Source organism: Panthera pardus, unplaced genomic scaffold, assembly GCF_024362965.1.
Source record: "Panthera pardus isolate Hobbes unplaced genomic scaffold, ASM2436296v1 HiC_scaffold_10, whole genome shotgun sequence".
NCBI classification, from domain to species: domain Eukaryota; kingdom Metazoa; phylum Chordata; class Mammalia; order Carnivora; family Felidae; genus Panthera; species Panthera pardus.
The window spans coordinates 60,400,477-60,416,722 of record NW_026526655.1 but is presented as its reverse complement, the minus strand read 5'-3'; the positions used below and the strand labels follow the sequence as shown (position 1 = coordinate 60,416,722).

The following is a 16,246-nucleotide window of genomic DNA, read 5'->3' as shown; positions in this document are numbered from 1 at the left end:
TTCCATCTAGTTGGTGGCATTGTAAAGATAATTCCTAAAAATGCATGGTGCATTTTTTTTAATAACTAGAACAAATTTCTTTGTAAAAATTCACATGAACATGATTTTTTAAACTTTAATGACTTCAAAAGCCCCCTTTCCTTTGCCTTTTCTTCCTCTAGACTTTTCTTCCTATACTACAGTGATAACACGAGGCATGTTTATTAGGAACCATCTCTTTGATTTTGTTTTCATCTTCATTGTTTTTTGTTGTTGTTGTTTTTTTTGTTTTTTTTTTTTTGTTTTTGCCATTTCATTCCTGTAGGCATTGTTCGCGTAGAGCAAAAGAATAACACTTTTTTTGACATGAACATCTTTGAAGATGGGCCTTACGAAGTTGGTGGAGAGACTGACCATGACGAAAGTCTAGTTCCTGTTCCTGCTAACAGTTACTTAGGTAGGAACAAGCGTAGCTTGGCGTGCCTGTCTTTTCAGATGCCTCAGTGTGACAGCGCCCTCCCTGGACCTGGACTTGGAGGCTGAGGACGGGCCAGGCGGGACCAGGGGCCTGTGGCTGCTTTGATGGGCAGTCGGGTTTAAGCTTTGGTGATCCTGAGGTAACCTGACTGGTGCCTGGGACCCTTCCCTTCTGACCTGGGCTCCCTCAAGATGGGAAACCTCTTGCATTCAAGCCCATCTCTTGGGCTAGCATCGGCCTCTGTAACCTGAAACAGGCTGTTCATGCAGCGGGGAAAAAAAATGCATGGATGTTATCAGTCAGCTGCGCCATATCCTCTTTCTAGAGATACTCTTGAGAGCTCCGTTTATGAAGTTACTCTGCAGTGGCGGGTCAAAACCTCCGCGTCCTTCCTTTGTGACTGTCGATCTTCCAGGGTTGGCCCGGCTTCTGGATCGGGGCCCCCATGTCACGGGACCCCTGGCGGGTGGCACGGCAGCTTTCCAGCGGAAGCTGGGCAGGACTGCTGGAGGACACCCAGATCGTGTCTAAGTGCCAGTTCCCTAACTCCTCAGGCTTGTCTGCATTACTAATGGGCGTCCTAAATCATTCGTGTGCATTATGGTAATTACACAAAGGCTTTTAAAAGCTTTAATTCTTGGTATGAGTTGACATAAAGAATAATTACTGCACATTTCTTGAAAAAAATGTAAAAAAATCTCCTAAACCTAAATAGTAACCTATTTTTTTTTTAAAGTCCCCCTGTGCTAGAGATGTTACTGGAACAATGGAAGATAAGTAAACACAAAGAATAGTTGTTATCAATGTGTTAGTAAACAGATTCTTAAGATGGCCTAATTATGTACATATACATGAATGATCCTGTTAATTTAGGGGAAAAAAACAACTTTACAGACATTCCTTCCTGCCCCAAAATTAAAAATTTGATGTGAAAGCATACAAGAGAGCAGAGCAAAATTAAATTTACCACTTGTTAAGTGTGGATCGTGTGCTCTAAGTCATGTGCTATATTTACTACCTTACAGGTCTTACGTGACCTTCCCAAAAACATTATAAAATAAGTATGATTATCCCTCTTTTGATGATGAAAAAAGTCTATCTTAGGAAGATTAATTTCTTAGTCTAAGGCCACACAGTTACTGATCCCTCAGCCTAGGAGAGAAAGTTTCATGGGAGTGACAGGGTCAGGGTGGGAAGCGGCTGGATTGCATGAGTGCCACCACGTCCATGGCTTCGCAGGACAGGAAAGGATGCCGGTATATATGTGCTGTCCAATCAAGCGTGTTACTTAGGGGTTATTTGTGACGAGATGTACTTAATTTTAATTTTTTAATGTTTATTTTTGAGAGAGAGAGAAGTATTTAATTGTAAATGAAAATTTGACTTCACGGTCAAGAAACCAGTGGTCTAGTCTTTAAGATAGATGCCCATGGATTTTTGTAAACATAGATGCTATTGGAGCATCTGAAAGGATTCAGCACTTTTTATTAAGCACATTTGCCACTTTGATGAATGGATTTCCTCCAATGTGGGTGTCTCGCGGGGGAAACAGTCAAGTTTGTGTCCTTACATGTTTTGTTGTCCGTGCTGTCTGTGCCTCTGTCATTTCAACGAGTCCGTGGTTTTAAGGAATAAAATGATCAGCTTGGGGTTCGGGAAGCTGGCAAAGAGGGTGTCTTGCTAGATGCGGTGGTGGCCTGGTGGCCTCATCGTCCGGCTGGAGCGGCCGAAGCTCTCGTGCCTCTTACAGAGCGTAATTGCTTTTCCCTTCAATCTCTTCCGTTCCGTGCACGTGTCCAGGCCTGCTGTTTTTGACCAGCGTTTCCTACGCAGATCCTGATCAGTTTGTTTACAAAACACAGCCTCCCAGGGAGCGGTCCAACGTGTCCCCTGATGTGATGATGAATAGCTACCTAGGTTTGTGACCTCTGAGATGACAAATAAATTGTCTTAGTCATGGTCATTTGAGAAATTTTTTTTGGTCCATACAGAGCATCCATCTTTTTATTTTTTATTTCCTTTAAGTGGAGCACACACATGAGATCATGCCACTGTTGAGGCTCTGCTCCTGGATGGTTTTCAGAGCTGGATTCAGTTGCATCACCGTTTTCTAAACTTGGAGCTCATCGTATTTTGCCACTCAAACTTCACAATTTGAGAACTACAACAGTAGTGGTGAAGCTTTTTATAAATCCCACTAAAAAGGGGGAGCTTACACCATTCTGCATCCGCCTCACCTTTACATAGCAAGATTTGCTTAATGCGAGTGATTTTGATGGAGGCGTTTACACTCACTTGCTACCAGATCTCAGTCTGTTATCTGACATCCTACCTGATGCTTTATAATCAGGTGTCTCACACGTTCTGCCCTCCGAACAAGTATGTAATTGTCATCAATGACAGCTTGCTCACCTCTATTGTTTATACTGGGTTCTCAAATACTATATCTCACCAGTCATGGTCTTGTTTGCATGTTTGTGTCCAAGAATCAAGTTGGTTCAAAACACTGAAATGTTGCCTGTGGTATACGAATGATGTTAGCATTTGTTCTTGCCTGATTACCAAGGAGATTACTAATCATTACATTATAGCAGAGCCCTGTAACATGCACTCAGGTATGCTGTGTCTGGTTGTATCTCTGTGTATCCTTTCCCGTGATAATTTAGTATCTAGCTTGACCTCCTTTGGCCCACAGTTCCAGTATTAAAATGGGGTTTGAGCAGCTTCTTCAGATGCATGAATGCTTCATGATTCAAGTTACACAGATGTTAAATAGCATAGGTGGTTTCCTTTAAAAGTCTTAATATATTTCCTGAGAGAGCAATGAAGTAGCCTACTTCTTTGTACTTGAGTCAGACCTCTTACCTCTGTAACTCTTTCGTGTTGTAAATGTGATGAGCTGGTAGAGAGGCTCAGAAGGAGCGGGTTGGAAGCCAGAGGAAAAGGTAGTGATGGAGTTACCAATGGTAGATACCTCCTGAAATACGGGGTGATGTGAACTGTTATTTTGTGTTTCTAGGCTTTTCTCTGGACTCAGGAAAGGGCATTGTTTCTAAAGATGAGCTCACTTTCGTGTCCGGTGCTCCAAGAGCCAACCACAGCGGAGCTGTGGTTTTGCTGAAAAGAGACATGAAGTCTGCACATCTTCTCCCTGAGCACATTTTCGACGGGGAGGGTCTGGCATCTTCATTCGGCTATGACGTGGCAGTGGTGGACCTTAACAAAGATGGGTAAGAGGGTCTTAGGTTATTTTACGCTTGCCAAGAAATCGTTGGTTGTTTGGCTTCTTTAGGTCTTGAGAAGAGCCATCCTTTCAGGTTAGTGGATTCCAAAGAGTGTTTTTGCTACCAGGTTTTTACTATCCTGTCACATCTTCGTCACTTGTATTTTGGCAGCAGACCTTCATTGCCCTCCCCATGGTGTAGGATTACATTTCAGTTTTCAGTTTTCAGATCAAAACTCACGTTTTGGGTCTGTGAGAATTAAAATTTGGGGGGAAAAAAGTTAACTTGAAAAATGACACCTACATCGTTCTTCTGTGATTTCTTCAGGGGCTGTCAGAGCATCTAGGATGTCCTTTTGAAAGTAGGGATTGGATTGGGGACAGAGTAATAGTTATGGCTGGTGGTGCCATTCTGGGTGGTGGGTGGAGGGGAGTCTGTGCACTCTCGTTCTAACTTGGGGACTGTCTTCAGGTTCTTTGATATTTTTCTTTGGGCATTTATTATGGGCTACCATGTAAAATGTTTTACCTAAGCATAAACATTTACATGCCTAAGCAGTATGTTACCTAAACATTACATAAAAATACCTTAAAATGTTTTAATTGATGAGAAATGAATTCCAGATTTGAGACCCTTGCCACATCCTATCTCTGTGTCCCTAATACCTGGGCTGGAGGTATTCTCCGTGAGCTTGCTGGTATTTTAGCTGATGGTTGTTTTATCCCTCGTTGTATTTTTAGGTGGCAAGATATAGTTATTGGAGCCCCACAGTATTTTGATAGAGATGGAGAGGTCGGAGGTGCGGTGTATGTTTACATTAACCAGCAAGGCAGGTGGAATAATGTGAAGCCAATTCGTCTCAATGGAACCAAAGATTCCATGTTTGGTATTGCAGTAAAAAATATTGGTGACATTAATCAAGATGGCTACCAAGGTAGGTAACAGATTGTGAAACAGTTATGCTGCTCCTAGGTAGATTGATTGTCTAAGATGGTGAGTGCTTATGGCATCATATTTTGAAATGTTGTATTGGGACGTTTTTAAAATGTAGCGTTTGTTGAAATGTGATGTCCTCAACAGATATTGCCGTTGGAGCTCCCTATGATGATCTGGGAAAGGTTTTTATCTATCACGGATCCCCAAATGGAATAAACACCAAGCCAACACAGGTAACCAGACAGCCTGGATTTCTACAATAAGGGTCTTAGCTTTTTGCCTTGTAATAGGGCATTTGGGTTTATGTGCATTTTCGTGCTACTCATGTTTTATTTACAAATCTATAATAGTGTGAATTTTGTAGTTAAAAAATGTACCGTTAGAAGATAGCTTGGAAATAGATACAAATGCAATGATGTAGATGTGCTTATTTAAATTGTAAAATTTCTTAGATAAATTACGAGTTGAAGTAATACAAAGGAAAAGATGATTTTGCCGGGACAGCACAAATAGATGGAAATATGATATCTTTCCTTTAGTAGCATACTAAATGGAGGTAAAAATGGGGCAAGTGAAATAGATGATTGTGATTACATGGAGAATTGAGACTCCAAAAATTAAAAATTGCTTTTGAGAAGAATAAGACATTTGGAGAGCAGGCAGAGAGGTTTGTTTGGTATATAGTAAAGAAGCTCATCAAAACTTGTCTCAAAACCTTTGAGATACAATGTAAATCAGATGACTTTTATGAAATAAAATATATAAAGTGTTGGATAACATGTAGACTTAGTTATAACTCATTTATAATTTAGTATCATTTATAAGCGAACTCTTGAACTTCAGTTTAAAAGAAACCATGTGGCTTTTTGAAAGCACAGAGAAGCTCGTTTTGGTGGGCCAGTCGTTCATCCTGATGCCTTGTTCATTTCAGATTCTCGAGGGTAAAACACCTTATTTTGGATATTCAATTGCTGGAAATATGGACCTTGATAGAAATTCCTACCCTGATGTTGCTGTTGGTTCACTCTCAGACTCAGTAACTGTGTTCAGGTATGCGATCTCTGACTTCAGTGAAGCATGTTCAGTAATCTGGTTACACTCAGATTTTGACCCTTTTAATTGAAAATTGTAATACCTGAATTTCAAAGTCAAAAGCTTGTATGAATTTTGAAGATTTTTCTTTTGACAGTGGTATAACAATGTGACAAGACATGTTTTGTAAAATCTTGCTAATTTTGAATTGAGGAAAAAGTCAGAATTGGTGAAAATTCTACTTCATAAATATTTTTAAAACCTTATATTTTGGTAAAAACTGAAACATAAAATTTGACAGGACAAAGCTTATAAGGGAGGAAATAAGCATCCCCTGTATTTAATATCCATTAGTAAGCTCTAAAATCTTGGTTTACATCCTTTTAGTCCTTTGTTTGCTATGAACAGACATGTATATTTTACAAAACCGAGATCATAATGTACATATTGTTTTTAACCTGCTTTTGTCAGTTTGTAATGCATTAGTGGACTTCTTCCATGTAAGCGAGTTTATAATGTACAGGTGTTTTTTCCCCTTTCGTTGAGCACTTTTCTGAAATGAAGTTTATGGCTGCCTATAAGGCATCACATGGCTGGGTCCTAATTTAGTTAAGAACCGCCATACTGTCATTGGATATTTATGTTGCTTTCCAGGTTTGTTTTTGATGATACACAAAGCTGGTAAAATCTTGACTTTTGTTCATGTCCTGCATTATTTCCTTATGATAAATTCCTAAAAGTGAATTTCAAAAGTCAAAGGGCATATGTGTTTTCAGACTTTGGATTCAGATTCACCAAAATGACCTCCAGAAGGGCTACAGTAGTTTGCCCATCACCTTTGCTTGAGTCCCCCTTTTCACTGCTGGGAATCAGCATTAAAAATCATTTATTTCGGGTCACCTGGGTGGCTCGGTTGAGCATCTGACTTTGGCTCAGGTCATGATCTTGCAATCTGTGAGTTCGAGCCTCGGGTCGGGCTCTGGGCTGACAGCTCGGAGCCTGGAGCCTGCTTCCGATTCTGTGTCTCCCTCTCTCTCTGCCCTTCCCCTGCTCATGCTCTTTCTCTCTCTCTCAAAAATAAATAATAAACATTACAAAATAAATAAATAAACTTTAACAAATAAAAATGTTTTAGGCAGAAGGTATGTTAAAATATATCCTTCTGATATTTATGTCACATTAAAGCTTTAATACTATTCTACATGAAATACTCTTGCATCTGTAGCAATTGGTTATAAGATTTTGTGGATTTTTGTCTCTTAAATATGCTCTCAAAACTTTAATTAGAAATATATCTAGAATTTAATTAGAAATATATCTAGCATCTTAGAAACCAGCACTGTCTGAAATAACAATAGAAAGGTAAATAATTGAGATAAAAGGAAATCTACAAATGAGAATGTGGGCAGCATTTGTTCTTTTATATAGGCTTCCACCTTGCCCACGAATGTTCTCATGCCTTTTCTAGCCTACCGATAGATGGAGTCCAGAAGTTCCAGCTACCTGTAAGGGATTTGGAATGCTTATCAAACATCTTACCCAAGACGGCTAGGTTACCAGAAGACTGCTGAAGTCAGTCTAACTGGATCCATGTGGTAATAAAACCATGGAACCCATTCTGAGTTCTGGCTGAGGAGTGATGGAGATGCGAGGAGTCTGTCTCCCCATCCACTTACACTCCCAGCCACCGTCTAGTTGGATTTCTTGTACCTGCGGCAGAGCTCAGGATGTGGGCTGGGGGTGACCCCACTGGCTGTGGGGAGTAGGGGAGAAGATGGAAGGGAGAGCAAGGATGTTCTCATATGGTGAGAAGGACCAAAGGTGTGAGATTACAGCTTCTTGAGCATTTGCGAGGTTGGGGTTAAGGCAGGGCAGAAAAAAGGCAAAGGGCTTGAAGTTTCTGCTTACAGAGATACTGTTGGGGCAGAAAAGTTGTGATCCATTCTGGTGGCAAGAGGACAAAGGCTTGAGTCTGGGGATGGGAGCAAGGAAGGGCAAGTGTTTTACGATGGATATCCGAGAGCTAAGGATTGCCTGTAATAATACAATTCATGTATGTAGAAACCCTGATTGCATCCCAGGGGTTGGGTGTGTATGGGGTTTTAACCTTTTTGAACGTATTTTGGCAAATTTAAAACATGTCCATATTCTTTGACTCAGAAGTTCCACTAGGAGTTTATCCTACAGGTAAATTCAAACATGTGCCGAGAAGCAGGTACAAGGATGTTTGTCAGAGCCGGAAGCCTAAAAACAGCATCAAATGTCTACCCATTAGGGACTGGTTAAATAAATGATGTTGTGTGGGGACAGAGCAACACCACCAGCTGTGAGAAACCGTAAACTAGATCTATGGATAGATAGGAGAAGGCCTCTAAAATGTTAGAAAAAGCAACATTCAGAACAAGAAGCAAGTAAAGCTCCCATTGAAGAAAAGCATATGTATGTTTCTATATTTAACTTTAGGTAATATTTTTAACAGAAACACAAAGACCAAATAGGTTTCTGGAAGGACATACATACCAGGCCACTTGGGGGTTTGGATGGGGACAGAGACCTAACACTTACCTGAAAATTCTAGAACTTTTACATATCACACATATTACTTACCATTTAAAAACTCTGCTAAAACTATAAAACATTTTATAATTATAAAATGTTATGTTTAAAACTTAAAAAAAATTTTGTCATCAGGTTTTCAGTGGTATCTGTTATTTTCTTTGGCAGTGGGGAACATTTTTTTCCCCTTCTGGTTTTTAAGATGTTGTAGGCAGCTGATAGCATGTAAATTCATCTCCCACTCAAGGTAGCAAAAGGCTAAGCCTGTGTTTTTTTATTCCTTTGTTTTCAGGTCCCGGCCTGTGATTAATATTCAGAAAACCCTCACCGTAACACCGAACACGATTGATCTCCGCCAGAAAATGTTCTGTGGGGCACCTAGTGGGATATGGTGAGAGCTTTGGCTTTGTGTATGTAACCTCCTTAGTGTTGTGTTTTTGTTTTTTGTTTTTTTAAGTTTCTTAATTTTAAGAGTGAGCATGAGCAGGGGAGAGGCAGAGAGGGAGAGAAACAATCCCAAGCTGAACCTGATGTGGGGCTTGATCTCACGAACTGTGAGATATGACCTCAGCCAAAATTAAGAGTCGGACGCTTAACCGACTGAGCCACCCAGGTACCCATGACCTCCTCAGTTTCACAGCCCTGCTTTATGATGACCCGACTGCCCTGGGGAGCCATAGGCAAGGGTAGACAGAAATGGGCAAAGGGGACAGGGATTCTCAAGTGAATATATAACATTTTACTCATCAATGGGCAGTGGGGTATTTGAGAGTTGGGGAACATGGGTTTTTTTTCTGCTGTAGTAATGGATCTTTTAAGGAATATGTGTTTGATTTTATACAGCCTCCAGGTGAAGGCCTGTTTTGAATATACTGCCAAACCCACAGGTTACAATCCTTCGATATGTGAGTACCCAGTACATTTAAAAATTCTGTATTTTCTATCTGCCAGGGTGAAAGTTCTGCATAAATAACGGAAAAATAAAAACTGCAGTGGCCAAGCTGGGTTCATAAATTCGTGTTTACGGAGTTCAGTGTATCTGTTGTCTTCTCTTTAATCAGGAGGGAATAACACTCCATTTGGTCCTCATTTGGATTTTCCAGAGCAGATGGTTTAGGACAGGATGCCTTGGGAGAGCAGTCATTTGCTACCACAACTGTTTCCTCCATTTCTGCCTTTGAAGAGCCATGTGGAAAATTGGTTTTGTGGCTGTGAGGTGGTGGGGGGTGGTTAGAGAAGAGTGAGAGCCACAGCCTGAGCATTGCACAGAATTGCCGCCTTAGCTCCTTTTCACTCCCTTGTCCCCTCCCAGAGGCCTCCATGGCCTGGAACACCCACGCTGTGTCCCTGAGTGCAGATTCCTGCAAGGCTGGAAGGCCGGTCTTGAGAATTCAGAGCCCTGGGCTCTGTTCCTGGTTCCAGCTCCAAGGCTGGCCGACCCTGCCGCACAGAGCAAGTCTCTTAACATTTGAGTTTGCATTTTCCTGTCAGTAAGAAAAATGCCTGTAATAGAATTACTACAGAGGATTGTGGTGAGAGCAAAGGAGATGCTGTGGTGAAAGCTGTTTGTCATTTACAAGGTATTATTGTGCTCCCTTTCCCTACAATCCAAACAGGATTTCTGCCCCAGGATTAGACAAGGCTAATGGTACTCTAACAGGAGTTAGAGTTCTGTGCTATGTTTTAGTAACAGCCATGAGTTTTCAGGTGTAAGCCACCTGCTGCAGCTCCAGAGGCAAGACGGGGGCACGGGAATTGAAAGAAAACCATTTCCCAAAGAGCAGGTACAAAGAGTGATGGTGACCTCCATCCTGGGTCAGGCGGTAGTCCCAGAGGCCTGTGGTGAGGGCGTAGTATGCCACCAGGGGCAGCTTTCTGAAGGGACAGGGTGGCGTTCAGTTTTTACTGGAGCTAATGAGCTTTCTTAAGTTTCCTCCTTGTTACCTAAAGTATTACTCCGTTTCTTTATTAACGGTATATCCCTTATGATGTCCCAGGATTTGGCAAACATGTCTGTCTCCACCCAGCTCACAGTGTCATAGGCCCCCTTTTTGTATGTTAAGCCTCCGTCTTTCCATATTTTGAGCCATCCTCAGGCAGTTTCTTTACCTCCCTGATCTCTTTAGGCCCCTCTTCTGGGCTGTCTGCCGCCATAGCCTCTCTCGCTGGGATCTGCAGACCTTGCCTGAAGTGTGCTTGCTGTGGCTGTGCCCTTTGCCTTTTGACGTGGCTGGTATTTTAGTCAGTACTGGAAACGATTCTTTGCGTAGCGCCCACTGAGAAGAAAACATCTTCTATGGTCTCTCACACCCCCTCATCCTTTCAGTATCTTTTGTGTTATTTTTACCCAAATGCAGTACCTCACACTTGTCTGTTTGGATAACGGGCGTTTTACCTCTGGGTTTGGAGTAGACTAGAGAGACCAGGAGAAATTGCAATTCTCTGACTAGAGGAGGAGAGGAAATGGGGAGACATCTTTCTCAGTCAGTCAGTCATTTTCCCATACATCTCTGACCACAGACGTGAAACCTCCTCAAGAACTCCCCGTCTCCTCCCACATCAAACATTTCTATACAGTCACGAACTTCATTCTAGCTCTCGTGCAGCAGTTGATGCCCTGTGTATGCAATTCATATTCAGTAACTACTCCATTAACCAAGTGTTTATGAACAACTCCATTAGCCAGGTGTTTACCGATGGCCTAATATGGATAGAACTTTTTTCTGTGAAGACATTTAGAGGGACCCTGTTTTTCATTTCCTGTACTTCCTGTAATTCTAAATCAAATAGAACTTCCACAAAGCTATAGGAGTTGATATATCTCAGATCTGTTCCCAGTGTCTGAGAATGCGAGCTTATTGTTTGATCAGGCTATTTTAACTCCATAGTCCTCAGATGCGGTGTTCCATACATACAGATATTTATAATTGAGCCTTAATGAGTATTCTACTTGGCTTGCCCCTCAAAAGGGCAGCAAAGGTGGCCTGCAAGGATTTTAAGATGATGTGAACTGTCTGGAGGGTTGGGGAAGGTTAGAGTGGGCCTGGTAGATAAACGGTTTTAATGCACCCACACCCTCCCCTACTTTTGCTGTGAGGGGCACTCAGCATGTGAGCCTTCATCTGGTTCATTGTGAAGTTAACAGGTCATTGATAAATGGATGATGTCAAGGCTACAAGGCTAAAATGGAGGCGCATTCCATTTGGCAGAAATTATTATTGAAAGTGTCAGTGTTTCTAAATTTTGGTCTCACACATCCGACTGGCTATTGTTTCGGCATAAGAATAACGTCACGTTGTTTGTGCACATGCCTGTGTGTGCATCGGTGTGCATGTTGGTGTTGTACCAGTCACTCCCGCTTCCGTTCGTCTGTTCTAAAAATCATACTTACATCAGGTGTTGTCCTGTTGCTGGGGAACACAGTGGCGGGCAGACCGATGTGGTCCCTGTGTACGCTTTTGCCTGGGGAAGACGGTTGGGCGATCACAGCACAGTAGCTAAGTGCACTGGCTGGGGAAATAGAATACTGTCGGATCCCCCTGGAGAGGCCGGGAAAGTCTTCCTGGAGGAACTGATGTCCACGCTGAGATCTGAAGGAGGAGTCGAGTTAGCCAGGCAGTCAGGGGGAAGTGGAGAGGGAAGGGGGCCCAGCTGGCAGAAGAAGAGAGTGACTGAAGCAGAGGCCTAGAGGAAGTGGGAACCTGGACATCTAAGAGGCCTTCATGAAGCAGTTGTCTTGTGTGTTTGTGACAGAGACTTAGAAGCTGGAGCTGCCTCTGTCCCTCACTGTATGATCCTGGGCCAGTCTCCTACCTCTCTGGGTGTCCCATTTCTTCATCTGCAAGAAAAGGGTATTAAAATAGATGCTCTTTGAGGCCTCTTCTGAACTCCAGCATGAATATTAGAACATGGGTGGTTCATTTTCTACATTTTCTGGAGAAGTTTTGTTTTGTTTTGTTTTGTTTTGTTTCTTGAGGCTGCCTTCTGTGGCCCTGTACACACTTTGGTTTTCTTCTCCGCCTGATGGTTAGTGAGTGATTAATGAATGAATGTAAGCTATTTAAATATTGTCCCATAAAGAAACACAGTAGCTACATCAAGCAAACCAGCAGAGAATGCATTCTGAGGTCAAGAAATGAGATTTTGATCGTCCAAATCCTGGCTTGCCCTCTGAGCTCCATTGGTACAGATAATCAGGAACAGAATGTGCCTTCGAGGAGGTTGGAAACTTTGGTTGTGGGAGATACAGTACCTGGGCCCTCTAGCTTCTAAAAGGAATATGTTTTATCTTTTAATTCTTTTAAGTGAAAAGTCTCCTATTAAAAGACTTCTCTAATATCGATTATTCCCATTTGGACAACATTTTATCAGTGCATCTTAAACTTTAACATGTGTAGGAACCACCTGATGGTCCTGTTAAAATGCAGATTCTGGTTAACTAGGTCTGGCTGGGGCTTGAGGTTCTGAATTCCCAACAGACCTGAGGAGACCTGGTTCAGAGACCTTTTGTTAATATGCAGACATGGAACCACATAAGCAACAGACAGCTGAATGGGAATCAGTGTCTGCCTTTAAGGAGTGTTGGATCCCCCATTATATTTAGTTCTCTAGGAGTTGTTGAAATTTAGCCGGAAATCCTTGGATGCTGCTCAGAGGTTTTGACTTATTCTCGAGCTCCCCCAGGTGGCTCAATGGAAATTTAACTTCAAATAAACTGTTAACAGCAGTGGGCAGGAAAGGACAGCTTGATTTGAAACACCATAAATCAGTCAAAATGTACGTTATCAGGAAATATGAGGAGCAACAAGGGCAATGGGAAAAGTATTCTTCTGCAAGGAACTAAACGCAAAAGGGAACTCCCCATACTTCTGGCTGAACTGTACGTGGATGCATTTAAAGTTCATATGATTTTGTTCATTTTATCTAGCCATTTTGGGTACACTTGAGGCGGAAAAGGAGAGAAGAAAATCTGGGCTGTCATCAAGAGTTCAGTTTCGAAACCAAGGCTCTGAGCCCAAGTATACTCAAGAGCTAACTCTGAACAGGCAGAAGCAGAGTGCGTGCATGGAGGAGACCCTCTGGCTGCAGGTGAGGCCCACAGACAGTCACGTCTGCTGTTAGCACAGAAATTGGGTTTTATGGTGGCATATGTAGATTTCTGAAATTTATGCGAGCGGCTTATTATTCAGTACGAAAGAAAGCATTGCGGGTGCTTAGGGCTCAGCTGGTGAAGTGTCCGACTTCAGCTCAGGTAGAGACCTCATGATTCAGGGGTTCGACTCTGCATTGGGCTCTGTGCTGACAGCTCAGAGCCTGGAGCCTGCTTCGGATTCTGTGTCTTCCTCTCTCTCTGCCCCTTCCCCACTTGTGTTCTCTCTGTCTTTAAAAAATAATAACAAAATAAAAAATAATAAAAAAGGAAATCATTGTTTGCCCAGGAACATTGACACCATGCTTAACTCTGCATACTTTTCAGGAAAATATCAGAGATAAACTACGCCCCATTCCCATAACTGCTTCAGTAGAGATCCAGGAGCCAACCACACGGAGGAGAGTGAATTCACTTCCAGAAATTCTTCCGATTCTGAATTCAAACGAACCCAAGACAGTTCATAGAGATGTAAGTCTTCCTGATTTTTGTATGGCCAAAGCTTTTGCCGTGTTATTATGTTACATCACATGTCTTTGAAGGCAGTATGACTAGTGATTTGCTTTAAAATCTATTCCTTTGTATTAAGTAAAGCTTTTTAATATATGCAAAGTTTGGTTGAGATTTGTTTCCAAAATTAATAGTGAGAATAGAAACATATGGAATACAATTTGGAACCAGAGTATTGTTCTGAATAATTTTTGGCCACTGGAACTTACTGAGACTATAACTGGCAGAACTTACTCTCGCTTCAAGTTTCTCTTGTAGCCGTATGTACAAAGAAAAATACATTGCGTTTTACCATTGAGAACATTAAAATGTAGAAAACAAACTTGCTAGTCTGAACATTAAAATCAAGCACCACAGGGGCACCTGGGTGGCTCAGTTGGTTAAGCGTCTCTTGGTTTCCACTCCAGTCATTGATCTCACGGTTCATGGGTTCGAGCCCTGTTGAGCCTGCTTGGGATTCTCCGCCCCTCCCCCTGAGCTTGCTCGCACATGCACGTGCTCTCTCTCTCTCTCTCTCTCAAAAAATAAATACATAAATAAACTCAAAAAAAGTCAAGGCATATAACAATTCAGCAAGGCAGAAAAAGATTAGCCATAAAATAGTCATCTAGTGGCTAATGTAGCCTAGCCTATGTAATCTTGGGAAGAAAAATTAACGTGGCTTGCCATATGCCTCATATGAGGTGGGGTCTATTTGTTAGGGCTTAGAGTGGTGGCCATACAGGGTTAGGCTGGAGAGCTGTGGGATCTTGGTCTGTCATTGTGCACTTGCTGTCGTACTCCAGTTGGTGCTGGAGCATCCACTCTGAGGCTCTTGGTTCTGGTGGCCCACGGGTGAAGCCTTTCAGCAGGGAGACCTGCTTCAGTCTACACGTTGCCAGTCTTCATTGTCACAAAGTGTGGTTCCTTACACTACCGTACACTTTTTCGTAGACTTTGGATGTTATCATCACGTGAATATTTCTTGTGTCTATTCCTAGCTCTGTAGTCCAGTTAAACATAACAGGCAGGGAGACTGTTTTCCTGTTTATCAGTGTGATTCTTGAGCACTCGTTAGCACTGTACATTTGCTTTCCTGATCTTAAACTCTGTTTCCTCATTTGTACAGTGGAGCCCATAACAATATCCTCCTAAGTCTGTTGTGAGGATTGAGTTAAAATATGTAGTCGTGTGTTAGCATCATCATTATCGTTGGTAATTCTTACAGTATCCCTAGCAAGTAGGGTGGTGGTATCCCCATATTACCTAAGGTGAAACTTAGCCTCTGAAAGGTTAAGTGACTTCCCCCAAGCCACATGGCTAAGTGAGTGGCAGAGCCAGGATTGAACATGGACCTGTGTGGCTGCAGGGCTCACGCTCTTTACTACACCTCAATGCCATGGCCAAAGTGTTCTTAAAGCGTGGTTCTGTTAAAGCCCAGAGTGGGCGTTGGATGCATGGCAAAGTACCTTTGAAGCTTGTGCTGTGGTAACTGTCACACAGGGAAAGGACTGTGCGGAAACAGCCAGTCACTGTTGAGGGTCCTAAATGGCATAAATTACAATGGTTTTGTTTTCCTACAGGTGCACTTCTTAAAAGAGGGATGTGGAGCCGACAATGTATGTAACAGCAACCTTAAACTAGAATATAAATTTTGTACCCGGGAAGGAAATCAAGACAAATTTTCTTATTTACCAATGTAAGAATCGCTCTGTCATCCTAGCAAAAATGACTGCTTTGCAGTGGGTTACTGAAAATGTACTGAGGGCTCTGTCATTTTTCTTGTTTTTTGTGTTTGTTTTTTGCATTGTTTTTTTAATAGTCAAAAAGGTGTCCCAGAACTAGTTCTAAAAGACCAGAAGGACATTGCTTTAGAAATCACAGTGACAAACAGCCCTTCCAATCCAAGGAACCCCACAAAAGACGGCGATGACGCTCATGAAGCTAAACTCATTGCAACTTTTCCGGACACTCTGACTTACTCGGCCTACAGAGAATTGAGGGCTTTCCCTGTAAGTGTTTTTGGAGAGCTGTGAGGAGGAAACACCCAGAGCTGTGCGGCAAGTGAATGCATTGTGATCTCGTGTTTTTTTGTTACAGGAGAAACAGTTGAGTTGTGTTGCCAATCAGAACGGCTCACAAGCAGACTGTGAACTTGGAAATCCTTTTAAAAGAAATTCCAGTGTAGGTGATGCCTTTACATACTGTATTGTACTATTTTATGTGCCATTACAGTGTTGACATGCTTGATCTCTGGTAACATGTCTTTCTATTTGTTTAGGTGACTTTTTATTTGATTTTAAGTACAACTGAGGTTACCTTTGACACGACAGATCTGGATATTAATCTGAAGCTGGAAACGTAAGCGTTTCTTCAACCTTTCCATTCAGAATTATTTCATGA

The 16,246-nt window shown here is 42.1% G+C and overlaps 1 protein-coding gene across 2 annotated transcripts in view; it reads left to right on the top strand.

Annotated features, from left to right (window-relative positions):
• ITGA6 (integrin subunit alpha 6) overlaps nt 1-16,246 on the top strand; it is a 76,809-nt gene that overhangs the window by 42,730 nt on the left and 17,833 nt on the right. For both annotated transcript variants that reach the window (XM_019459672.2, XM_019459680.2), the window contains exons 5-17: nt 305-436; nt 3,477-3,687; nt 4,422-4,615; nt 4,762-4,850; nt 5,549-5,667; nt 8,498-8,596; nt 9,049-9,110; nt 13,133-13,293; nt 13,682-13,825; nt 15,427-15,542; nt 15,666-15,855; nt 15,944-16,027; nt 16,125-16,204. In XM_019459672.2, coding sequence (XP_019315217.1) covers nt 305-436; nt 3,477-3,687; nt 4,422-4,615; nt 4,762-4,850; nt 5,549-5,667; nt 8,498-8,596; nt 9,049-9,110; nt 13,133-13,293; nt 13,682-13,825; nt 15,427-15,542; nt 15,666-15,855; nt 15,944-16,027; nt 16,125-16,204 — 1,681 coding nt within the window. The remainder of the gene's footprint in view (nt 1-304; nt 437-3,476; nt 3,688-4,421; nt 4,616-4,761; nt 4,851-5,548; nt 5,668-8,497; nt 8,597-9,048; nt 9,111-13,132; nt 13,294-13,681; nt 13,826-15,426; nt 15,543-15,665; nt 15,856-15,943; nt 16,028-16,124; nt 16,205-16,246) is intronic.